The sequence below is a fragment of the Cibotium barometz genome, chromosome 32, assembly GCF_041138505.1.
Source record: "Cibotium barometz isolate CiBa-2024 chromosome 32, ASM4113850v1, whole genome shotgun sequence".
Classification (NCBI taxonomy): Eukaryota; Viridiplantae; Streptophyta; class Polypodiopsida; order Cyatheales; family Cibotiaceae; genus Cibotium; species Cibotium barometz.
In genome coordinates, this window is record NC_141077.1 from 12,795,549 (window position 1) to 12,822,791 (window position 27,243).

Genomic DNA, 27,243 nt, shown 5'->3' on the forward strand with positions numbered 1-27,243 from the left:
TGAGGTGGGGCGGGAGGAGCCTCCATCAGAGTCTGAAGCTGTGGCGAAGGCGGAGCGAATGCGATACCTGCAAGAACCGAGCTGCACGCGAAGGGCGGAGAGGGAAGGCGGGAGGATAAATTTTTTTTTTTTAAAGAAAAGGAAAAAAAAAAAAGAGGAAGGGGGGGATAAGGTGACGAAGAAACAGGGGGGCGGGAGCAGCGCGAAAGGTGAAGTGGGGGCGCGAAGGCGAACTAAAGGGGGGGGGGGGGGGCGAAGGCGAACTGAAGGGGGGGGGGGGGGCGAAGGCGAAATGAGGCGCGAAGGCGGACTGAAGGGGGGGGAGCGAAGGCGAACTGAAGTGGGGGGGAGGGGGGCGCTTCAGCGCGAGAGAGGGAGAGAAAGCGAGGAGAAGAAGGGGGGGGGCGTGATGGCGAGAAGAGGGGGGGGCGCAAAAGCGCTGGAAGGCGGGGGACAGAGCGCGAGGAAGGGGAGGCGAGGGGCGAGCAGCGCGAGCAGGGGGGTGACGGCGGGAGCTTCAGCGAGCGGCTTAAGCACTCTTCTTTGGCTGCAAACATGTTTATTTCTGCAAGACTGGGATTAGAAGATTTGAGAGCACGGAACGCATCTCCAAAATCTCTATCATTCAAAGACTCATTCTTGAAACAAGCAGGGATTTCCATTTGCACATCTGTGATGGCAAAATTAGTGGCTCGAGGCATCTGCAACCACATTCTAAAGACCAGGAACATACTGGATAGTCATGTGAAAATTAGCCAAGAATTCAACCCATCGGCCTTGTCGAGAGTTCATTACAGGCTGAGTGAAAATGTACGTCAGAGATTGATGATATGTACGTACAACTGAATCTGCTCCAAGAAGATAATGTCTCCAAGTCCGATAAGCATGCACGATTGCCAAAAACTCCTTATCATATACAGGATACCTGCTTTGAATGGCTGAAAACTTCCTGTTGTCAAAAGCAATGACACGATCATTCTCCACCAGAAGCACGATCTGAGGCATATGTCATTACATCAAAGGGCTGGGTGGGATTTGCAATGGCCAAGACCGGGGTTGTCGTCAAGGCATGCTTGAGATCATTGAAGGATTGCTTAGCTTCAGAAGACCACTTAAGTTTATCCAGCTTTGTCAATTCTGTCAAAGGGGCATCAATCTCTGAAAACCTATGCACCTTGTTGTGATTAAAGTTAGCAAGTCCCAAGAAAGATCGAACATCTGAAATGGTGAGAGGCAAAGGCCAATCCACAATCGCTTGAATCTTCTTAGGATCCACTGCAATCCCATTAGCAGAAATGATGTGACCAAGATATTCCACATGGTTCTTGAAAAATTCGCTCTTCTTCTTGTTGATGTACAGCACATTGGTGCGTAGTACTTCAAAGACAATCTGTAAATGCTCTTTGTGATCGACCAAAGATCGTCTAAAAACCAGAATATCATCGAGATAAACGATCACAAACTTGTCTTGGTACGGCCTAAAAATTTCATTCATCAGGGTCATGAAAGTGACCGGGGCATTGGTTAACCCAAAAGGTATGACCAAGAATTCATAATGGCCTTTTTTTGTCCAAAAGGCTGTCTTGCATTCATCACCATTACGGATACGAATTTGATGATAACCGGACTTCAAATCAATCTTGGCAAACATCTTTGCACCAAGCAGCTGGTCGAACAACTCATCGATGCGAGGCAAAGGAAATTTGTTCTTGATTGTCAGCTTGTTGAGAGCACGGTAATCAATGCAAAGCCGCATTGATCCATCCTTCTTTTTGACAAGCAAAACCGGGGCTCCGAAGGGACTTTTGCTGGGACGGATGTGACCTTTTTCCAGCAACTCCTGTAATTGCCTTTGTATCTCTTGAGATTCAGAGTAAGAAACACGGTATGGAGCTCGGGTTGGAGGAGGTTGACCTGGGACAAGATCAATCGGGTGATCCACAGGGCGACAAGACAATGTCCGTCATAGTGTGTACTAATTACTACTTAAGTACTTAACAAGAGACTTCAGGAGAACACTTGAGAGAAGATTGAATTGAATTCATTAAACTGAGTACAATAGGTCTCTTATATAGGAGATGAAGAGACACATTTGAAGAGGCATGTCCTTTGACGAAAGGACATGACCATAGACGAAAGGATACAACTTTAGGCTAAGGTATGTGTCTGTTCGATGTAGAGGCACAACCATTCATCAAGGGATACAATCATTCGTCGAAGGGATGTGGCTATTCGATGAAGAGGTACATCCTTTGGAGAAGAGTCGCAACCAGTCGAGGGTAGGGGTTCCCTTGGCTGGTTACTCTTTGCATCTGCAAACAGGAATCAGCAATGAAGAGAGAATCTGATACATACATACGTCACAATTGTGACAGCATTACAGTTACAGGATGATTGTACCCTTGAGGATGATGTTGCGCATTCACATTGTCATGATACCTCTCCAGTTTTGAGGACTAGCCTTGGCTTTTCCTCGGAGTGGGAGAGAGAGGTAAGGTTTACATCGTTAGATTTTCGCTCCCTTCCGTATGTGAGACGTACTTCCGTCTCTAAAGGGGGTCCTTCGTCGACCACGAGATCTGGTCGTTCCTACTCTGAGTCCTTATGAGGATTGTCTCTTGGAACATTCAAGGTCTTGGGGGGTTTTTTCCGCGTTGGCGGAAATAAATTGTAAAAACACAGCTTCATTGTGCAGTTACAGGTAGACCTATGGATGTATTGCTCTTGCAAGAGCATAAACTAGATGCTAGCCAGTGTGGGAGATCAAGCAAGCTTCTCTCGGGACACAGCTTTTGGTCACCAACTGTTGGTATCAAGGGTGCTGTCTATATCCCTGTCTCAGCTTTGATCTTGCCTTGCATCATTGGACATGGTGTCATTTTGCCTACGAGAGTGCAACGGATCCTTCTTATGCAGGGTACTACACGCATTGGTATTCTCAACCTCTATGCTCCTAACCATAGAGGTGAGAGGATTGTCTTCTGAAAATCTCTCACTACACTGATGCCTCTTGCCAACCATTGGATTATTGGTGGGGATTTTAACATGGTTGAGATGCCAACGGATAAAAGAGGTGGACATGAGGGCTTGGTGCATCCTCTTGAAAGAGCGTCCTGGGAGAGGTTTATACTCTCCATTCATGGCAGAGATTGTTGGCATGAGGAGGACATTTCGAGAAGACCATCCACTCTTCTTTATTCATGGTCTAACAAGAAGGGATGCACGATGTATTTATGCACTGTTAGACAAATTTTATGTGGATGATTGGATGCTTGACAAAGGGAGGCATACTTTTATTGCTACAGGCACCTCTAAATCGGATCATTGCCCAATGGTTTTATGTATTAGAGATCCGAATTGCCATGGATCAGCACCCCATGTGCGCATCCCTGATCATCTGTTTTTAGATGCAGAGCTATCACGTCGTATGCTTGATATTTGGAGATCTCATGATTTCTCACAGGCCTCTCAAAGCCTGGCCTCTGCTCTCTACTCTGTGATATTAGTGACTTTTATCACACATGTGCCCTATCTAAGAGGCAAGGAGCCTTGGATTTAGAAAGGGCTATTAGACATAGACTGGCTGCCTTACAGAAAGAGCACGAGAAACATCCTCATTTTTAATGGGTTGCAGATTCTTTATGTATTGTTAGGGCAAAACTTCATCTCTCTCTTGAGCAACGTGCAAAGTACCGTTTCCATGCCCAGGAATCCTTTTGGACACAGATGGGTGGCAAATGCAACAAACATTTCTGTGCTACTCACGGCCCATCTCATGCCAGAGAGAGTGTCAGGCAGTTGCAGGATTCACTTGGCACCCTTTACTCAGATCCTCTTATGGTTAGAATCCATTGCCACATTTGATCACTGAGGAGATGTGTGCCGCTCTGGATGCCCCTTTTTCTATGCAGGAGTTCAGTCATGCTCTTCATTCCTTACCTCATGGTAAGTGTCCAGGGGAGGATAGCCTCTCCCCTGTTTTTTCATTACTTTTTGGGATGAGATTGGGACTGAGATCACATCGGCTCTCCAGGAGATGTGGGACACAGGTTCTATGCCTTCTTCTCTCACTGAGGGGCTTACTTATCTTATTCCTAAGAGTGGGGATAAGACATTGATTGGCCAATGGAGACCTATCACCTTACTTGGGACTGCATATAAGATTCTTGCTAAGGCAGTGAGCATCAGATTGCAACCAATTTTGCAGGATGTCATCTCGGATACTCAGAATGGATTCTTATATGTTAGGAGCATCTTTGATAACATTTTCTCGTTTTGGGAGGCCGTCAAATGGGCTAAAGCGAGCAATCAGCCCTTAGCCATTCTGCTCTTGGATTTTGAGAAGGCCTATGATAGAGTGGATTGGGACTTCCTTGAGGGTCCCCTTAGCCATATGGGCTTTTCTCAGAGATGGATCAAGGGAGTTTCATGCATGTATCGTGATGCCCACAGTAGAGTTCTTGCTTGCGGTGATAAAGGAGAGCGGTTTTAGATTTCTCGCTCAGTACGACAGGGCTGCCCATTAGCCCCTTTATTATATATCATAGTTGCAGAGGCCATGAGCATCATTCTCCGCTCCACTGTTGGTATTTCAGGATTGAGGTTGCCTCTTCGTAGTGATGAGGAGTTGGTTGACTCTGAGTTAGCTGATGACACAGCCCTGTTTTTGGAGGCTTCACATATATGCTTATGTTCCTTCCAGGTAGCACTAGAGGAGTTCTGTTTGGCAGCAGGGGCACTCATTAATTGGCACAAATCTATTGGTTTTTGGATTAGTGATTCACCGAGAGTTGATTGGGGTGCAGAGCTTGGTTTTACTTGGATCAACAGAGGATGTACTGCTAGATATTTGGGATGCCAAGTTGGGATAGATATTTCTCCTGCACAGCAGTTTGCTCCGGTACTTATGAATATCCGGAAGAAGCTCCTCCATTGGAGCTCCAGGAGATTAGATTTAGCCTCCAGAGCTATTGCCAGTATTACAGCATGGCAGATCTAGAGAGCTAGATGCACGGAGGCTGTTGAGGGTGTCCAGATTTTTGGGTCTCAGTGCATTAGTACTATATGGGGTGATATCATCCACACTCTTATGGCTACTTGGGCTCGCATTCAAGGGCCCTCTCGTTCTGCGTAGGCGAAGCGTGTGATATTTATGCGGGAATGGGACCATGGCATCTTCTTTTCCTCTAGTACCACAGGTCTTACATGGCATCATGATGCTCCTCAGTGGTTGAAATCACCTTACATATTGGGGTGATTCTATTCTCTTCCGGCTTATAGCTGTGATTGTTGTATGTTTTTCTCATACTTAATAGAAGTCTCTTTCTGAAGAAAAAAAAAATGACAGGCTTCTCCTCACTCGACAGATGCATAGGATCCCTACTCTCAGGCCTTATTGGGAGAGCTATGATATTTCTCTAGTGATACAACGCAGATATTAGCGTAGACTTTGGCACTCATACAGAAGGAGCCAGATCTCTCATTTCTTTTGGTTATTCTTACATGGTGGTCTCCCCACCAATTAGTGGAGATCAGTTTTCGGTGTAGCACCTTCTTGCCCGAGATGTGCGGCAGATTCTGAGACAGTACAACATTGTTTATGGGGATGCAGCACTGCACAACATATTTGGGGTTTTGTAGCCCAACTTATGGGCAAATTGAGTGGCCGAGCCATGCATGTGACTTGAGGGACAGTTGCTTGGCTCTCCCAGTCTGGTTCGCAGCTCTTTTATGAGGGCAGTGATACAGATTCTGCTATTTTCATTCGTAGAGGTATTGCCCAGCATGGTTTACTGCAGGATGTCCCTCACTCGTGTCTAGATTTTTGGGTCGTGCATTAGTACTATATGGGGTGATATCATCCATATTCTTATGGCTACTTGGGCTCGTATTCAGGGGTCCTCTCGTTCTGCGCACGCAAAGCGCGTTATGCGGGAGTGGGACCATGGCATTTTCTTTTCCTCTAGTCCCACACGACTTTCATGGCATCATGATGCTCCTCAATGGTTGAAATCACCTTACATATTGGGGTGATTCTATTCTTTTCCAGCTATAGCTGTGATTTTTGTATGTCTTTTTCATACTTAATAGAAGTCTCTTTCTTTTTTTTAAAAAAAAAGTGCCAGTACCCATCACCCAGCCATGTCAATGGTTGGCTACTCTCCAGTTTTTCTAATAAGGAAACCTCATTGCACTTCATGGATATTTGTCCATCTTTTTTCATATTGACTTTGACGACGATTCCCCCCCCCAATGACTGTCCCTCTTTATCGCTGAGATATAACCTCTAGTTAAGGTTATCATTTGGGGCATAAGAGTTGAGTGCTTCTCTCTCTCTCTCTCTCTCTCTCTCTCTCTCTCTCTCTCTCTCTCATGATTCACAGTTGTATCCAGACACATGCACACTTTTTCTTTTCTTTCTTTTCTTCCGATGACCGGAAGAACACAGTTGTATTATTTTTTGTCTCATAGGCCGACTTTGGCCTCTCATAGACGTTAATATATATTTCTTTCTTTCTTTCTTTCTCTCTCTCTCTCTCTCTCTCCGCCTCCCTGACCTCCATGACAGATTTCTTTGGGTCACAGCCACCAACTATAGTGGCCCGACAAGAGAAGCAACAGGACCAAGGACGATCCGGATTTACAACGGGCACTCAAAGGTAAACAAGTTACTTCCCAAACTCAAGTTGATCAAGATTTTACCACATTTTCAGATTTGGCTAAGGGAATGACTGTAAAGCCCCGTGAGCTTGCTCTAGCTTATCTCATCAAATGGGGTGATGTGATGGAAAATGAGGCAATGAGGCTGGTGATCTCACTCTTGTGAAGCCACTCTGCCTGCTGCCCAAACAGCCTGTGCAAATGCAAGAACCTGGACGCATGTAGTGTTGGTGCATTCCACCAAACTTTGCCGAGTCATTGCTTGCTAGTATGCCACTGGCAAGGCCAGAAGTTCATACAGTTGACTTGATCCTTGGTAGTTCGCCACATAACCGGCCGGCCCATCGGGTTAGTACGAGTCAGCAGGAGGAAATTATGGCATAGGTGTTTACACATCATGGAATGCCCAAATCCATAGTGGGTGACAAGGACCCAAGAGTTACCAATTTGTTCTGGAGCATCTTGTTTGACAATATGGGCACCACGCTTAGCTTCTCCTTAGCCTATCATGTATAGAGTGAAGCTGCAAATTTTTTATGAGAAAACCATGTGGGTAAAGTATTTTCATTTAGTGGAGTTTGCATACAATAACATGTTGCGCTCCTGCACATGCAAAGCTCCTTTTGAGATTCTTCATGGTAAGATGGTGCTACAACCAATACTCTGCACAAAAGATGAGATTTTTGTAGCGGTTAAGTAGTGTAAGACATTTGCAGGATGCCTTTGTGTGGACAGCCATTCAGAAATCTCAAGAAAGGCACAAAAGGATAGTCGACAAGCATCAATGAAGGGAGATGGACTTCGTGGTTGGCGATTGGGTCCTGCTAAAATTTGATAAAGCTAGGCTCAAGAATAGGTCTAGTAAGGAGGGAAGCACTGCCAAGATTTCCACCAATAGATACTATGGGCCATTCAAAGTGATCAAGAAGATCAATGAAGTGGCATACAGTCTTGCATTGCTGAATTATTGGAAGATCCATAATGCCTTTCATGTTAGCCTCCTACGCAAGTATGTGGGCTTGAGTCCACTGAGCCAGTGATGGAGGATCCACCAGAGGTGGAAGAGATTTTATAGCGAGAGCAGGTTGTCTTGTAACACGCAGAAGCTCTGAGAGTCTTCTTTCAGCCCTAAACACTCCTGGCAACATTCTGATGCAAAACGCAGATATAGAGAGAGAGTAGAGAGAGAGAGAGTTGGAAATTCAGGTATATTCATATAGTACAAAAAGATACTCTTACACACAGCCCTAGGTTGCCTTGAATAAAAGGTGAATAACACCCAAAACTGTCCCCCTATGGGACTCCTACTGACCCAAACCCCTAGAGGGTTGAATGGTTAGAACTATGAGCATCTTGGCCTATTTATAGGCTCTTGAACCAATAAATGAGCTGGCCGACTGCTGGTCGGCCAGCCAACTGGCATTAATATCCTTAAAGGTGATGCGCCTCTGCAGCCGCCTTAGTCTGGTCAGCCGACAGCCATTTTTAGCAGCCGACTGGCATTAATATCCTTAAAGGTGATGCGCCTCTGCAGCCGCCTCAGTCTGGTCAGCCGACAGCCATTTTTAGCAGCCGACTGGCATTAATATCCTTAAAGGTGACACGCCTCTGCAACCGCCTCAGTCTGGTCAGCCGCCGACAGCCATTTTTAGCAGCCAACAGTCCCCTCTTGCAGCCTGCCTTGTCATCCTGGTCCCCTACAGCCAATTCAGCACTTGATGCTCCAAAATCTAGTCTTTTTCCGGTTCATAGTCTTTATCTGGTTGCCCCCTTCTGGAATTCGCCTTGAGAAGGTACATGGCATTGATCATGCACATGACATCCCCCTCTGCTAAACTTGATGACGGGAATCCAACCTGCTCTTGGATGACTGTCATCATCCCAATCTTTTCTCAAAATCCCTCTGTCATCCATCCATCCCTGGCAACCCTTTTCTCTGAAAGCCCGGCCTGTTCTCCAAAACACTCTGTCTCAGACGAAGATCTATGCATCTATTCCATCTAGTCCACAATCCATTCCTGCCCCGACTCTGAACACTGTCTTGGTCTTCATTCCTGAGAAATGAGTCTGGCACTCTCACATCGCCCTTGGAGGATAAACCTCCCTGGGACCGTTGCCCGGGAACCTATCTGGCTCACAGGACTGCCATCCCCTTTGGCTTTGTGGAACACCACCAACAAACCTCCTGGGAGTTCTTCCCGATTCTGTGCTCCTTGCCTTGGGCTTTGAATCCGTGTACTTTCCTTTACCTTGGACCTATACACCATCATATGGGACTGAATTAGTGTTTAGCTTTGCTGAGCCTGATGCTCTGATACCAATGTAACACGCGGAAGCTCTGAGAGTCTTCTTTCAGCCCTAAACACTCTTGGCAACATGCTGATGCAAAACACAGAGATAGAGAGAGAGAGAGAGAGAGAGAGAGAGAGAGAGAGAGAGAGAGAGAGAGAGAGAGAGAGAGCTCGAAATTTAGGTATATTCATATAGTACAAAAAGGTACTCTTACACACAACCCTAGGCTGCCTTAAATAAAAGGTGAATAACACCCAAAACTGTCCCCCTATGGGACTCCTACTCACCCAAACCCCTAGAGGGTTGAATGGTTAGAACTTTGAGCATCTTGGCCTATTTATAGGCTCTTGAACCAATAAATGAGCTGGCCGACTGCTGGTCGGCCAGCCGACTGGCATTAATATCCTTAAAGGTGATGCGCCTCTGCAGCCGCCTCAGTCTGGTCAGCCGACAGCCATTTTTAGCAGCCGACTGGCATTAATATCCTTAAAGGTGATGTGCCTCTGCAGCCGCCTCAGTCTGGTCAGCCGACAGCCGTTTTTAGCAGCCGACAGTCCCCTCTTGCAGCCTGCCTTGTCATCCTGGTCCCCTACAGCCAATTCAGCACTTGATGCTCCAAAATCTCGTCTTTTTCCGGTTCATAGTCTTTATCTGGTTGCCCCCTTCTAGAATTAGCCTTGAGAAGGTACATGGCATTGATCATGCACATGACATCCCCTCTGCTAAACTTGATGACGGGAATCCAACCTGCTCTTGGATGACTGTCATCATCCCAATCTTTTCCCGAAATCCCTCTGTCATCCATCCATCCCTGGCAACCCTTTTTTCTGAAAGCCCGACCTGATCTCCAAAACACTGTCTCATATGAAGATCTATGCATCTGTTCCATCTAGTCCACAATCCATTCCTGCCCCGACTTTGAACACTGTCTTGGTCTTCATTCTTGAGAAATGAGTCTAGCACTCTCACATCGCCCTTGGAGGATAAACCTCCCTTGGGACCGTTGCCCGGGAACCTGTCTGGCTCACACGACTGCCATCCCCTTTGGCTTTGTGGAACACACCAACAAACCTCCTGAGAGTTCTTCCCGATTGTGTGCTCCTTGCCTTGGGCTTTGAATCCGTGTACTTTCCTGTACCTTGGACCTGTACACCATCATATGGGACTGAATCAGTGTTTAGCTTTGCTGAGCCTGATGCTCTGAGAGTCTTCTTTCAGCCCTAAACACTCCTGGCAACATGCTGATGCAAAACGCAGATAGAGAGAGAGAGAGAGAGAGAGAGAGAGAGAGAGAGAGCTCGAAATTCAGGTATATTCATATAGTACAAAAAGTTACTCTTACACACAGCCCTAGGCTGCCTTGAATAAAAGGTGAATAACACCCAAAACTGTCCCCCTATGGGACTCCTATTGACCCAAACCCCTAGAGGGTTGAATGGTTAGAACTATGAGCATCTTGGCCTATTTATAGGCTCTTGAACCAATAAATGAGCCGGCCGTCGGCCAGCCGACTGGCATTAATATCCTTAAAGGTGATGCGCCTCTGCAGCTGCCTCAGTCTGGTCAGCCGACAGCCATTTTTAGCAGCCGACAGTCCCCTCTTGGAGCCTGCCTTGTACAGCCAATTCAGCACTTGATGCTCCAAAATCTGGTCTTTTTCCGGTTCATAGTCTTTATCTGGTTGCCCGCTTCTGGAATTAGCCTTGAGAAGGTACATGGCATTGATCATGCACATGACATGTCTTCCACAAAGAAACGATTTTGCCTAGAGGTCGCCTAGAAGGGACATTGGGGAAATTCTGCAACTATCCGCCATGGATGCGAAATGGTTGATCAACAAACTCTGAGAGAGTATCCACATCTGTTGGAAATATATTTGGAGGCTTTTCACATAGATATATACATACATACATACATATACATATACACACACACAACTTAAGAACATATTCATGCCAAGCTTTGCAAGAAGCGGTGATAAAAGCCATCGAGTAGTGGGAGATGTCACCATTTGGCTCCTTAAGCATGATAAGCTATGATGTAAGTGCATCATTAATTCCAAAATCTCTTCTTTGGGACATAATAATTACTAGTGTGACTGGCGATTGTGTCTATTTTTTAAGCCAGTGTGATTGGTAATGCTACATGGCTAGTATAACTAGTACCAGATCAAGAGGGATGCTCAGTCAGATTGGCCTCGATTTGTCACCCGAGCAGCAGATTGCCCCGCTTCTTCTGAGCATTCGGAAGAAGCTATTGTATTGGAGTACAGCTCGACTATCCTTGGCTGGGAGGGTGGTGGTGGCAAATCAGGTGCTGTTAGCGACTATGTGGTACATTACGTCTTGCTGGATTTTCTCGAGCTCTTGCATCAGCCAGGTACAGAGGCTGATCAGGAACTTTCTGTGGTCTGGGCGGGACGGTCAGCCAGCCCGGGCAAAGGTTGCATGGGCAGTTATTACACTTCCGTTGGCTCAGGGCGGTTTGGGCATTATAGATCCAGTCGATCAGAGTAGAGCCTTATTGGGGAAGCTTATTGTTCGGGGGTTGCTTCCAGGCGCTGAGCCTTGGAAAGAGCTCCTCTTGCAGCGACTGCAGGCCCGGGCGCCTCCTGCAGGGGGTACTTGGGCACCAGAGATTCGCTGGATATTCATAGAGATGAGGAGGACAGGCCTCAGTAGAGGATGGGAGGACAGATTTGCTTTGAGTATCCTGCGAGCTTGGGAGCTACTGAGACCGGGGCTCTCTCAGCGGCCTCCGTCTTGTGTTGAGGAGCGGGCCAGGCAGCCGCTCATCTGGAGCCCAGCGGTTCGTACAGAGCAGGGTCATATGCTGGGTTCTCGGCCCCGTCTAGCCTGGGGACCTTTAGCGGCAGGCCCAGCTCGTAGTTTTGGAGACTGGCAGGCTTTCTGCAGTCTACCAGAGGAGACCCAGGTGGAGAGGCTGAGTCACTTCAGAGGGGGGTTGATTATGAGGGATGATATTCGGGAGGCACTTACAGAGGAGTGGTTCACACCTCTCGAGCCAGTGGCCCCACGGTGGATGGGTGCCTTCACACAGTTGGAGATCCTGATTGCTGTCAGAGCTAGCACTGAGGATGGCAGATGCCTCTATTATGAGATTCAGGATGAGGGCCGACTCCAGAGAGTGGAGGTGGAGTCGCCTTTGGTTGCAGAGTGCACCTTTCAGAGGATTCGGGTAGTGGCTGCCGCTTCTCGGAAGTGGCATATTGACCCCGACCCTGCTGACGTGCTCCCGGATTGGCGCATATGGGCATATGCAGCGCGCCCCTTGGCCCGGCTGCAGTGGGACCCCGGAGAGTACGAGTGGCATGATCCTTATGCATCCCTTGAGGCCACAGAGATCACATTTTTCCAGTATACTGTTCGGCTGGGACGGCATATCTTGACGGCGAGGAGGACGGTTTCTCCAGCGGCATCGGGGCATTGGCGATTGCAGGGACTATCACAGGAGTTCCTGGAGGATTTCTGGGCTCGGCTCTGGGCTAGTCGACAGGCCCGCAGGATCTCGGCTTTTCAGTGGCTGGTCGCCCACAGGGGCTCAGCAGTTGGCACTTGGCTTGTTTACAGCGGTCTCCCGGCGGCCTGCGTCCGATGCGGCCACCCTATGGAGACACAGCGACATTGCCTTTGGGACTGCCCTCAGGCTCAGCAGATTTGGCTGCGGATGCTGCGTATTCTGGCCCCCCTCTCTCCAGAGGGTATGTTTACGTGGGGTGCCGCTGCTTGGTCGACTTCGTCAGGGCCTGCTATGGGCTATGAGATGGAGCAGGGCAGTCAGGCCATCAGCTTTATTAGGGGCCAGCCTCGCCTGGTTCCGGCACCGGATTACTCGTCCGCCAGCTGGACACAGGAGAGGGATTTACGATGGGAGCTCCTCAGCAGCCTCACCATCTGGTTCACCTGGAGGGCCCGGTGCTTCACGGCCTTTGAGGGGAGATTGGAGCCACCAGCAGAGACTGTTCGAGGGATTTGGCAGGAGTTGATCCACACCCTGCGAGGACAGTACGACCGCATCCGGGGAGACTCGGATGAGGCGATCTTACGGCGCCAGGCCTTTCATACCACTTGGCGCTGCGGCCCGTTCTACACCCTACACACGGGATCCCCCCGTTGGCACTACAGGCCTCCTGTTTGGCTCTTCCCCCCCCCCCATTGTATGATTTAGCCGTTCAGTCCTTTAGACTGATGTTTGTATTTTGCAGCACCTAGGGAGAGTCTCCCGGGCTGCCATGATGTATTCACTGCTCTTCTCTCTGTTAGGAGCAGGAGAGATCTCTTTTGTAGCCCTACGGGCGTTTTTTACATAACTAATGAAAGGATCTTTTCTCGGAAAAAAAAAAAAAAAAAAAAAAAAAAAAGAGGGATGCTCAGTCATAGTGGATTCAACATTGGATTATGTATTACATGTGGACTCGAGGGCTTCTAATCATATGATAGGAGGACATGGAGAGTGGTTTCATGAGTTGAAGCCCATGACTAGTGTAGGTTGCTTCACTCTAGTCACTAGTAGGACTAGAGTCTAGGGGCTCCGCTAGTACTTTCCATCTCCAGTGTGACTAGAATTAGCTAGTGTGACTAGTTGTTTCTTCTCTCCACCTAGTGTGACTAGATGAGGCCATTTTGGCTGGCAACTGCCCTATGGATTGGTAACAAGATGGATTTCCAAATTTCATGTATGGACTTTGACAAATTTCAAGCTAAAGTGTTTGCACTCATGCAATTGGAAGGCTGGGCACCCTCTACACCCATAAGTGCCAGACACACTCTCTATGGCCGACAGGGGGTGCTCAAGACCATGTTAAGCAGGGTGGGTATCTTTGTGGGCTGGCATTACACTTGGCAGAATAACCTCATGGCCATTGTTGGCCGTGTGCACTCACTCTACATTTAGCTCATGGGAACCCATTTATCTATTTCATGTGAATGTACTCTTAGTACCTTAGTATTTAGGACCTTTCATATTCCATGACTTTTCATATCCCCACATATGAGTGCATAGAAGCATAACCATCATCTTCCGTTGTGTTTGAACGCTCATGAATGAAGTGTGTTCAATGGCAGTCTCTCTCTTTCTCTATGTATTCTTTGTGTGTGTGTGTGTGTGTGTTCATTGTTACACTTTGGTGACCACGATTATTCGAATCCCCCTCTTTGGTGAATTCGGGTGCTTGGGAACTTCAAGATTCGCCGCTATCCTGGTAACCTTATTGCTCTAAGGTTGTGGGCTGCATGAATATGGCGGGCTTTGTGATGGCGGTGTTAAAATATAAGCCCAACATTGTCCCTTAGCCATATATCAAAAGGGGCATAGGATATGTACAAGCCTAAGGTTGTGTGTAGCTCCCAATGACATAAGCAATGATGTCAATCCACTCATGTATCCAATCATATGGGATGTATCTCTCAAGGCTATTTATGCCTCATGTAGTTGTTCATTTGTATAGGATCAATGATATGAATGTTATCAACTCTCTTTCATCATGAATGGCTCATTCACTCTCCCGTCCTAAATCTAACATGGTATCAAGAGCAAAATCCTAGGAAAAATAGGGTGATATTCTCCCCCTGGAATAGTGGATCTCACCTTTTTTTCACCAACCCCCTGCCAGTGGAGGACTCCCAGCAGCGAATCCAGGCCGCTTTAGGGTGTGATTTCAACTAGAGAGTTGCTCATTAGGTCTAGGCGCACCGTTTCGTACAGTCAATGCTTGGCGTTCGAGAACAGCAGCTGCGGCATTAGCAGGCTAGCAGGCTAGCGCATTGTTTTCCCTAGCTTGCTGGTCGTACCGCAAATGCGTTGTATAGCGGCTCCCTCTGTTGCCATTGCCTTAGGGCTTTTGAAGCCCTGTATTTGAAGCCATTGCCTTAGGGATTTTGTCACAAATGTGGCCCAATCATTGTTGTGTACACCCATTTTTTCACACCTTGATGTTGTAGAGAAGAGAGCACACACCCTTACGCTATAAAGGGGGGCCTCTATCTCATTGTTTCAAGGAGGGATGTTGTTAGGCAAAACCTATTGTTGAGTGTCAGTTGTCCATGTTTGGCTTAAGGAGGGTGTTAAAATATAAGCCCAACATTGTCCCTTAGCCATATATCAAAAGGGGCATAGGATATGTACAAGCCTAAGATTGTGTGTAACTCCCAATGACATAAGCAATGATGTCAATCCACTCGTGTATCCAGTCATATGGGATGTTTCTCTCAAGGCTATTTATATTTATACCTCATGTAGTTGTTCATTTGTATAGGATCAATAATATGAATGTTATTAACTCTCTTTCATCATGAATGGCTCATTCACTCTCCCGCCCTAAATCTAACAGGCTGGATCTGCTAGCTTCATGTGTTACAAGACCTAATGGCGATACTCCTCATGGAGAAGGGGGCTAAGTGGTTTTGAAGGTGGCAGTTCCTTTGGCGATGGCAGACGGTCCGACATTTGCAAGGGGACGGTGACGTCATCCGAGGTCGGATAATCATCTCTACCGGTGTTGGAATTATTAGAATTATTTGGCATTTATGGATTTATTTGATGGATATTTATTTTATATGCAAGTGATCAATCTTGTCACATATTTTGAGCTTAAATTGTGAATGTCAGTGCAGATCAGTGGTGGCAGGGTTAGTGTGTGGAATGTGCATGGATCCACTGGGCTTGCACCGACGGAAATTTATTGACGCATGGCGCGTGGCGATTATTTATGATCGGCAATGGCAGTGATATTTTATGTGCAACATTTTGATATACATTAGTTCTATTTCATGAGTGAACCTTAAGAGTGTTCACACTTTTGTATTTAGGCTTATGCAAGCCCAAAGTGGAGATCCACTCTCATGGTGGGGGAGATTTAACCCATTCTTGTGTCGCGTGCATAAGCTTTCATCTATTTTGAGTCTTGATTATTCTTCTCATGTTTATTTTTATGGAGGGTCTACCGTGAGCTTCCAACAACCGGCACCCACCGTTAGGCGTGCTAAAGACATTAACAACGTTAAATTTGGTTGGTTGCCGGAGTGATCAAGGTGCTCAAGTAGTGTTGCTGCTGTGCATGATTGAGGCTAACGTCTTTGCACCACGCGCGGCGCAAAAGGAAGCCTGAGGAAATAGGTGGCGATCCGCTCATGCTGACGTCATCGAAGATGGCCAGCATTGATCTGGGAGGTTGGCGCTTCTAACAAGGTGGCAGTAGTTATCCAAATCCAGAGGTTGACCCCGACAGCTCCCAAGTCCTACATCATCACCCATTGTCTGCATCATAGCCTGTCCGCCAGCCTCCAAATCCGAATTCCGCTGCCGAATCAGAGAGTCCATCATCTCCACTCTCATATCTTGAAGTTGCCGTTCCTCTGGATGCTGATGTTCTGACTCTATCCATTGCCTGTCTTGATGTGGTGCTCTAGCTACCACTACTGATGGCGCTTCTGATCTGATCATGCCTATTGCTTAACATTCATTCTTTTGAATCAATTCGTAGTTCGGTGTGCATAGGGTGGACTTGAGCCTGACTCATAGTAGGAATGCACAAGGTGACCATGTCGGAGTTCGTGGAGATGTAAGAGGAGCTTTGCAGCATTGTGTCCACCCATCGACAAGGTCTACCATTGTTCCACGCTGAGGGGGGTCCGACGTCTGAATCCGAGCAGTTCCGGATCAGCATCAAAGGTCCGAATCTAGAGTCCGGGAGTTCCGGCCAAGCCGAGCAGAACTGGGACGAAGTCGGACGTCAAATGGAGCCAATCCAAGAGCGCTTGAGTTTGATATTGACCTTGATTGCCATTATGGGGTGGATATGGTGGGAGTGGAGAGTGCATGGGAGAACCATGAAGGCCAGAAGAGCCAAGAGGAGCTCTCGAACGTACCTAGCTTCATATGAGATGGATCCCAGGGTTTGGGAGATGGTCAGGATTACAATGATGCTATGCAGTTTGGGCATAGAGTTGCCAACGTGATTCTTGATGTTCCTGATGTTGTGTCTCGTGATGAGGCAACCTCACATGGATTTTGTGGGAGAGCTCTCCATGACATTCTTGCAAAGAGACACAGGTTATGTGATTTATATGTGATTGAGTCTACTTCACCACATGATACAGATTCTAGCCATGTTTATGATAATGCTTTTACACATGATGCGGTGATACATGATGATATGGTGGATGATGATCTCATCTAGATTCTTGATGATCTCGAGCTATCTTTGGCAGTATTGATGCCGATATGATGAGTCTCTTTGACTCTATTGATGGTGATCCAGTGTTGCATGCGCAAAAGCCTTGCCGTATTGATCCACAACCCTAAGCCTAATTAAGAACAAGATGCGGATTTAAACATAATTAAGACAAAGGAGAGAAATAGTTGGTGTCAGGATTTTTCTTTGTATTATATGGTACAAAAGGTTGCTTAATGAATGTACATGGCTTAGGCCCTTGGTTAGCCCCAAAGGGGTTGATGTGTGGCCCGTGGCCCTACATCTTCTACTGACTTTGATGAATGATGGAATGATGAATCAGTGACTTGGTATGCTGAATAATGAACGATGCTTATATATATGTTGAGAGGGGCTGGTCGGCCAGCTCCAGCAGCTGTCGGCCAGAACTTGGACAAGAAAATAGACAATAAAATGCCATAAATGCTGTGCTTTAATTCTTCTGCTGTCCCACCTTGCTGGCCTTTGTCTGGATGGTGTCCCACCAGTTGCTAGGGCTTCTGCTGGCTGCCGATAGGTTGTCTACAAGCAGTCGACAGAGTCCCGTGCTCTCCTAGTGATGATGATGATGATTATGTTGTTGATAATAATGATGATGATGATTATGCTGCTGATAATGATGATGATGATGATGTTGATGTTGCTGCTGATGATGATGGTATTGTTGATGCTGATGCTAATGATGCTAATGATGATAGTGCTACTAATGCTACTGCTGATGATGCCCTAAATGCTGACTAAATTAGGGATTAATGATGTTCATGCTGAATTTTAGCCATGGCACAGGTGTGTAGGTGACATACAGTTCTTCATGTGGGTGTGGAGACTCGCATTGAGTCTATTGCACATGATGTTTGTGATCCAGATTTGGAGGTTCCATCTATTGAGCCTACTATGCATGGTGGTGGTGATCACATTGATGTGATCTTATTTGATGGTTCTCTAGGTTCTCATGATATTGATCTTCATGCTGATCATGTTGATGGTGTTTTTATGGATCATGCATTGTGCATGGATGATGTGCTTTTTGATGATTCTCTTCATCATGACAATGATGAAGTGATTATGCAGTTTTTACTTTCTCTTGATCATCATGATGATGTTGCCCATGTGGATGTTGTTTCTCGTGATATTATTTTTGAAGATGCTATGGTGATCCATGATGATATTGATGATGTTTTTATGCATGATGGGATCCATGTTGATGGATTTTTCCATGTGATGGAGGGTTTATCCCATTATTTTGTGAGGCTTGATGGGGCTGATTTGCCTATCCATGCAGAAGTGGGTTTACAGCTATTCACAGGAGATATATTCAGCTTGTTGCCTATGATGGGTAACATGTTGAGATATCGAGCTCTAGTGAGGCGGTGGCCACTGATGACCCGCCTGGGGGATAGGCCCCACACTTACACCACTGGCATGGTTGGTGAGATCATGGGAGATATGCGGTCAGTGGGATGACAGGCTGTGTGACAGCCATTCTAGAGACTGGCATAGTTATAGCGCCAGCTCATTTAGTCGGGTTCACATTATAGAGAACCCGTGTATGTATTTGGTTGAGTACCTTTCATATTGTGTGTACTCTTATTCTTGTATATGGTGTGTTGAGTGTTGTGTAGAGAAGAAGATTTTCAGCCTCTCACCTTGTGTGTTCTCTATTAGGGTTTTGTGAGTGTGTGTGTGTGCTTGCAAGAGCTCAAGCTCTCTACCCCCCTGCATCTTTTCATGGTATCAGAGCCTGGTTCATGCTAAGGGCTGAGCTGCAAGCAAGAGAACCACAGGAAGCGGTACGAGGGTAAGAGCTTCAACTACTCTTCCCTATTGTGTTGGTGACTACACCCTTGTCGGGAGCTGTACGGGAGGCACCGGCAAACGGTCTCTGATTGAGGAGCTTTCTTCGCGGGAGTAAAGCTATAGGGCAACTATACAGTCCTTCGGACTAAAATTTCCGGGCCGAAAACGCGTTTCGGGCGTGTCTGGACCTCCGTTTTTCAGAAAGCAGGCGATTTCGAGCACTGCGGGTAAGTCATCGATTCTCTGCAGAACTCTGTTTTAAGAACTGCAGGAAGACAGATTGACTGTGCAGACACTGTGGGTGCTGCAAAGAGGTCTACAGTTGCCATTGGGTGTATGTATGCACATTGAAGTCACTGTTGGTGACATTTGAGAGTACTACAGTACCGCTGTGCAGAAAATACAGCAGTTTGTGCAGAAAAACCAAAGTGCAGTTTCTGGTAAAATTGTGTGTTTGGCAAGATGTCAAATGATGGGATAACTCAGATTGTGGCTGAGAAGCTTGACAAGAATAACTTCCATGCTTGGAGGTTCAGGTTGACGAATTTCCTGATGGGAAAAGGTTATTGGGACTACATAGAAGGTGAGCATGAAGAGGCACCGGAGATACCGGATATAAATCCGACTGCTACAGATGTGAAAGAGTTTAAAGACTGGAACCAAGGAGCCAGGAAAGTAATGTATTGGCTTTCCATTAGTATACAGGACACCATGATTGGGCACATTCAGGATGCCAAGTCTCCCAAGGAGGCGTGGGACACCTTGGTAAAGCTTTATGAAACAAATACCAAGGCACGTAAGATACAGTTGAAGAATGAACTTCATACTGTGGAGAAAAAGAGCATGTCTGTGAATGACTATGCGCTGAAGATAAAGGGTATTGTGGAATCCCTTGCATCTATTGGTGTGTCAGTAGATGATGATGACAAGGTGGAAGTCTGTCTACGTGGTCTCGGGCCACAATACAAGGCGTTTAAGACGTCTATTCAGACTCGGGAAAACATTCCCAACTTTACAGATTTGGTGTCGATGCTGATTATTGAAGAGAAGAACTTGGGTGAAGACCAACAGTCTTCACAAAGCAAAAACAGTTCAGAGCAACAGGCCTTCTACACGAGTTCAGGAAGAGGACGAGGTAGAGGAGGCCGTGGACGCGGTCAAGGAGGTGGCCGAACAGGTAATCAGAATTATGGCCATCAGCAGCAGCAACAACAACAGTCCCAGAATCAACAACAACAACAACACGCAGGTGGAAGAGGCAAATTCAGAGGCAGGGGGAGTCAAAGAGGCCGTGGAAATTGGCAAAGGCAATATAATGATGCACGTGAATGCTATTATTGTGGTAAGCCTGGACATGTGCAGTCAGAATGTTATAAGAAGCAGGCTGACATGCAAAATGGGAAAGTGCAGCAAAACAACTATGCATCCTCAAGCAGAAATAATGAGGATAATGAAAGGTTGTTTGTTATGCAGCATGTCGTGAATGCCATGTCTGAAAATGTTGATGCAGCACAAAAAGATAATGTATGGTATGTGGATTCAGGCGCTTCGAACCACATGACGAGTCATGGGGAGTGGTTCAAGGAGATGAAAAATCCGGAAAGACCAGGTTTTGTGGAAACAGGGGATGACACAGCTCATCCAATTGCCCACGTTGGAGATGTGCCATTGTCTATGCAGGATGGCAAAGTGAAGTACCTTGCAGATGTACTTCATGTACCGAACATAACAAAGAATCTGGTTTCAGTTGGCCAGATGATTGAGTAGGGTTTGCAGGTTCGGTTTAACCCTGATGGGTGTTATGTTGAAGATTTCAAAGACAAGTGCAGGTTGGTTGCAAAAGGCAACAGAGTGGGCAGAATGTTTACGTTGAATGTAGACATGCCTGAAATGAGTGCTGCGATGTTTGCAAATGGTTCAGGAATTGTTGCAGACATAGACATATGGCATAAAAGAATTGGACATGTAAATGTGGAGAGATTGAAGTCTATGCAGACAAAAGGAATTGTGACAGGGCTGCCAAAATTTAAAGTGGAAGGTATGCATAAAATCTGTGAAGCATGTCAATTTGGGAAGCAAACAAAGCATGTGTTTCCACGTAACAGATATGTGAGCAGAAATGCACTAGATGTTGTGCATTCAGATGTATGGGGTCCTACGAAGACCATATCTATGGGAGGCTGCCGGTATTATGTGACTTTCATTGATGACCACACAAGGAAAGTGTGGGTATATTTCATGAAGGAGAAGAGTGAGGTGTTCACTCACTTTCAGAATTTCAGAGTTTTGGTTGAAAAGCAAACAGGGAAATATGTAAAGTGCCTAAGGTCAGATGGAGGGGGAGAGTACTTCTCCAATGAGTTCTCTGAATTTTTGAAGAAGAATGGTATTCAGAGACAGTTTACATGCAGATACACTCCGCAGCAAAATGGAGTTGCTGAGCGGAAAAACAGGCACATTGTAGAGATTGCGCGAGCATTGATGGAAGAGAAGAATATGCCACATTGCTATTGGGCTGAGGCTGTTTCTACAGCAGTATACATTATGAACAGGACTCCAACTGCAGCCATACATGATGTAACTCCAGAGGAGAGGTTTACTGGCAGAAAACCAGATTTGTCTCATCTGAAAGTCTTTGGATGCATTGCATATGTGCATGTGCCAGATGAGCTGAGAACTAAGCTGGATCCGAAAGCTGAAAAATGTGTGTTTATTGGATATTCCCTTGAGCAAAAGGGATACAGGTGTTATAACCCTACTACACGTGAGTTGAGGGTAAGCAGGGATGTTGTCTTTGATGAGATGAGCAGCTGGTATGCTGCTGAAAAAGAAGCTATTGGGGCTGATGTGAGTGGAAGTGTGGTTGCACAGAATGCAGGTCAGCAATCACAGTCTTTGAGTGGACTAGGAGAGTCCTCATCTAGTGGGTCTGTTGATAGACCGTGGAGTGGCAGGCTGCGTCATAGTACCAGCCGTGCAAATGTGATTAGTACATCACGTAAAGGAAAAGAGAAAGTGGTTGAGCCCCTTGGTATGCGTGACATTTCTGCAGGGCATTCTCATGTTGATGGAGAGTCTAGTGGCTCAGATATGAGCCTTGATGAGGAGCTTGGGATCCCAGCTATGAGAACACCTGGTGTAAAGAAGGCAATGGAAGCCATGAATGAAAAGCTGCGAAGATCAGGGAGAGTGAAGAACCCTGTGCAGAGATTTACATATGATGGTTGTGGCACATCACTATGCATATATGGCAAAGGTTGTGCAGGTTGTAGAGCCCACATGCATTGATGAGGCTGTTGGAAATGTGTGTTGGGAGAAAGCTATGGATGAGGAGATGGATGCACTATATGGAAATGAAACTTGGGATTTAGTGCAATTGCCTGAAGGCAAGAAAGCCATTGGATGCAAGTGGGTGTACAAAGTTAAACATAACAGTGATGGAAGCATAAACAGGTACAAGGCTAGATTGGTAGCCAAAGGATATGCGCAGACATATGGGATTGATTATGAGGAAACTTTCAGCCCAGTTGCCAAGATGGCAACGGTGAGAGTTGTGATAGCAGTGGCTGCGTCAAAGCAATGGTCTTTACATCAGATGGATGTAAAGAATGCATTCTTGCATGGGGATTTGCAAGAAGAGGTGTATATGTTGCAGCCACCTGGATATGAGGATGTGGGTCACCCCGAGCATGTTTGCAGGTTGAAGAAAGCCTAGTATGGCTAAAAGCAAGCACCAAGAGCATGGTCTGACAAGATTTCTGAATATCTTGTCACTATTGGCTTTCGTGTAGCCAATGCAGATTTCTCATTGTATGTGAGACATGGTGATAAGAGGGGTTGTGCTTGTTGTCATCTATGTAGATGACTTGATCATTACGGGGGACCATGATGCAGAGATCTTTGATGTAAAGATCTTGCTTAGACAGAAGTTCGAGATGAAGGATCTGGGGAAGCCCAGATATTTCTTGGGCATTGAGGTGATTAGGTCACCACATGGTATTGGATTACTGCAGAGACAGTATGGCTTGGACATGTTGTCCAAGTATGGTATGACAGGCTGTAAGCCTATTTCTGTGCCATTGGATCAGAATGGCAAGTTGAGTGCAGATTCAGGAGAGATCTTGGAGGATCCTACTATGTACAGGAGCATAGTAGGAAGTTTGATCTACATGACGATCACCAGATCAGATTTGAGCTATGCTGTTGGGTTGGTGAGTCAGTTTATGCAGGTTCCACGGAAACCGCATTTGGATGCAGTGAGACGCATACTGAGGTATGTGAAGTCTACTTTGCATTGTGGACTATTCTATGAGACTGGGACAGAGATATGTGTACATGGGTACACAGATGCTGATTGGGCTGGTAGTATCTCAGATAGAAGATCTACCAGTGGATTCATGTTTTCTTTGGGGAGTGCTGCTGTGACTTGGAGCAGCAAGAAGCAGCCTACGGTTTCTCTATCGAGTACAGAGGCCGAGTACAGAGGAGCTGCTATGGCAGCATGTGAGGTAGCTTGGTTGAGAAAGCTACTTGCAGATTTGGGTCTATCAGTGGATAGACAAGTTGTCATTTTCTGTGACAACATTAGCAGTATACAGTTGGCCAGGAACCCAGTCTTTCATGCTCGTACGAAGCACATAGAGGTCCACTACCACTTCGTTAGAGAGAAGGTCTTGGCAAGAGACCTTGACCTTGTTTATGTCAGCACAGAGGATCAGGTCGCTGACATCTTCACCAAAGCATTGGGTACAGAGAAGCTCCGCAGATTCAGGGCTTCGCTTGGTGTACATGAGATGGAGTTGAGCTCGAGGGGGAGTGTTGAGATATCGAGCTCTAGTGAGGCGGTGGCCACTGATGACCCGCCTGGGGGATAGGCCCCACACTTACACCACTGGCATGGTTGGTGAGATCATGGGAGATATGCGGTCAGTGGGATGACAGGCTGTGTGACAGCCATTCTAGAGACTGGCATAGTTATAGCGCCAGCTCATTTAGTCGGGTTCACATTATAGAGAACCCGTGTATGTATTTGGTTGAGTACCTTTCATATTGTGTGTACTCTTATTCTTGTATATGGTGTGTTGAGTGTTGTGTAGAGAAGAAGATTTTCAGCCTCTCACCTTGTGTGTTCTCTATTAGGGTTTTGTGAGTGTGTGTGTGTGCTTGCAAGAGCTCAAGCTCTCTTCCCCCCTGCATCTTTTCATAACAGGACATGCGGATCTTTATGGAAATTTTCCTATACTCTTGCATATGATGGATGTTCAAGCATATGCTTATGGATTATATGTTGCAGCAGGAAATTATGGATTTTCTATGCTATTGGCATGTGGATATTATACATTTATGGTTCCATGTGTTTATATTCTTTGATGCTGATATGGGGGATATATTTCTTGGAGGCCCTCCTTGTGCTAGGCAGCACATAGAGAGGAAGGAGAAGATTTATTTTATCACCTCAATTGATGACACATGTTCTTCATGAGGATGTTTATGTGGATCATGATCATGATGCTTGTTCTTTTGATAATGATATCTTTTATGACACTGTGTCCGAGTTAGAGTATTGTGATGCTCTAGATGATATCCTTGTGGAGGACTATATTCTTGCTCTAGTACCTATGGCGGATCATGGTGATTCCATGGTGTTTTCTTTGGTGGATGATCCGACCATCCTTGCTTGCTTAATGCAGTTGTTGCTGAGATCCTATTTGGCATGGTTTTATGGTGATGATTTTTCACCTTATGCTTCATCGACATATTTTCTTGGTGTTGTGCCATCTTGGGCACATGTTCCAGCTGGAGATTCAACATTGATATATGTACCAGTTGCTGGAGGATCTTCAGCAACATATCTTTTTGGTGATAGGCTATTCTTGGCCTATGATGTAGATGCTAGTGCTTCATGCAGATTTTTATGTTTCACTCCACGTCTTTGGAGTATGGATCTTCTCATTGATGCATGGTTTCACATATTCATATTGTTTGATATAGCATGGTATCATATATACATGTTATGTGCACAACCTTGGCATGACACTGATGTTTGTGGGTTGGAATCTCGGATTTGTTCTGATACCAACTGAAAGATCCCTGTCCCCTCCGCGCAACGGATTCGGGGGTGCTAGCAGCGGAAGTAGCACTCCTTGCGCGGTGCAGGGTCCTCTCACTCGGGGCCTCGCCCACGGATATCCGGACAGGAGACTAATTCCTCGGTTCTTCCAAAACCGAACCCGGAAAAACTTCCCTTGCCAGATCCGTCCAGTTGGTGTGCCAGGTGTTGGCCGTGTGGATTCACTCTACATTTAGCTCATGGGAACCCATTTATCTATTTTCATGTGAGTGTACTCTTAGTACCTTAGCATTTAGGACCTTTCATACTCCATGACTTTTCATATCCCCACATACGTGTGCATAGAAGCATAACCACCATCTTTCTTTCTATTCGAACGCTCAAGAATGAAGTGTGTTCAATGGCAGTCTCTCTCTTGCTCTGTGTATTCTGTGTGCGTGTGTTCATTTGCCTTCAACAGCCATCTACCTCACTCACCACCCTCTCCAATCCTCGGTTGGACTATACACCTCCCTCATTGAGCTGACCTGCACCATCTCCACGCAGTTGTACGGCCAGAGATGTTGCCCACCTTCCGTACGGTGCTGTACGAACTGCATGTGGCACCTATTGTACGACAAGTGTACGACTTGCTGCCAGCGTGTTCCAAATGCTGCCCAACATCCATACCCAGCTGCTGTACAGCAGTATGCTATGTATCTAGTGTCCCTGCTGCTACAGGTGTCTGCATTGGTGGATTCCTGTGTGCCTGGTGACTATGAAGATGAAGACTGGGGAGCGTTGTCCCTGGGTGCATCCTTGTCTTGTGTGAGACTGGGCTTGGCCTGCGAGATCCATACAGGCCTGCTCAGAAGCTGGACACTCCCCTTGCTTTGGGCTCGGGCGGTGGTCTCCCCTTGCCTAGTGGCTTGGGCAGAGGACGTGGCTTGGGCTTGGGTACCTGTTTTCTTGGATTCCATGTTGTATGTGTGTTAATATATCTTCAAACTTAATGTATAGTGTGTTTTGGTCTTTTGTCTTGCTGTCTGCTCAAGTAGAATAAATCACTGAAGAGTTAATGCAAATTTTTTTGGTGTTAACAGGTATCAGAATCTGTATATGTGTCTGTAGATAGCCTTGGTTCTAATGTTTGGAAACTTGACCCAGTTATACAATTGCTGAAGGATGGAGCTGTTGGAGTCATTCCAACTGACACAGTGTTGGTCTCCCATCGTTCCCTCTTTTGTTTCGAAGAAGCTATGTGTTTTGTTAATCAATAAAGAGTCCATTGTGGTTTCTTGTTGACGTTTGAAGTATAACATGGTGACTTTTTGCGCCATCTCAGAGTTCAAATTAAAGCATAATCTATTTTTCACTAATAGTTCTCTATCTCTCTCTTCAATTAAATAGATTAAGGCTCTTAATTTTGTGAAAATTGTGTCAGAGAGTCTTGTGGAAACATTATCTTAACATGCATGAATCTAATAGGCAGCCTGGAAAGCTGAACATACATCACACTTTGACATAAGGGCTTGATCACAATGACCAGAACAATGCACGCTCAGTTCTGTCAGGACCATTTTCTGCAGATTACAGATGATGCCTTCATTTAGAAGCCCGGCTACATCTGGAGACATATGTCACATGCCATGTGGATAGCGGGCCAGACAGACCCAAGTCTAATCATATCCCCTAAGAGTAGAGATTGGGAGAGTTGAGGACATTTTAAAGGGAGGACAAGATCTCTCTAGAAGTTGAGATGGAGGATGGCTACCTTTTTAGATGTCCTGTGTACTATGAGATATGAGGGAGGTTTCAGTGGCTCTATAAAGATGGGTTCGGTCCATTGTCATGGGTCATTGACTTTTTGGACCAACACTGCTTAGCAATCTATCTACATGGAGTTGTTTCAGCCCTTCACCTGCATCTTGTGCTTGTGTTTGCTGGGAAGTGATCTTCTCATTGTTGGATAAAGTAGAAGGAGCCTCCTCCTTACTGTACCCTAGAAATATGCACTTGCGGCATTTTGAATCCCACTTGGTCATGTTTTGGAACATGCGTAAAATATTCACTTCGAGAAGTCTTGAACTAGGCAAGTGAAGGTTTCTCACCAGAGCAGGCCTGATGGGGAGTCATCCCCATGACTAATTTAGTGCAACTCCTGCCAAGAATATTGCCACATTGTTAACTACCTTGGCCCAGAAGGTATCCTTTT

At 46.2% G+C, this 27,243-nt stretch overlaps 1 protein-coding gene across 2 annotated transcripts in view; it reads left to right on the plus strand.

Annotated features, from left to right (window-relative positions):
- Positions 1 to 27,243, plus strand: part of LOC147619837 (DHBP synthase RibB-like alpha/beta domain-containing protein) — a 61,885-nt gene that overhangs the window by 10,493 nt on the left and 24,149 nt on the right. The window contains exon 2 of one of the 2 annotated variants that reach the window (XM_086825684.1): positions 26,132 to 26,251. In XM_086825684.1, coding sequence (XP_086681810.1) covers positions 26,214 to 26,251 — 38 coding nt within the window. In that variant the 5' untranslated portion in view covers positions 26,132 to 26,213. The remainder of the gene's footprint in view (positions 1 to 26,131; positions 26,252 to 27,243) is intronic. The other variant, XM_086825683.1, reaches the window with a different exon arrangement.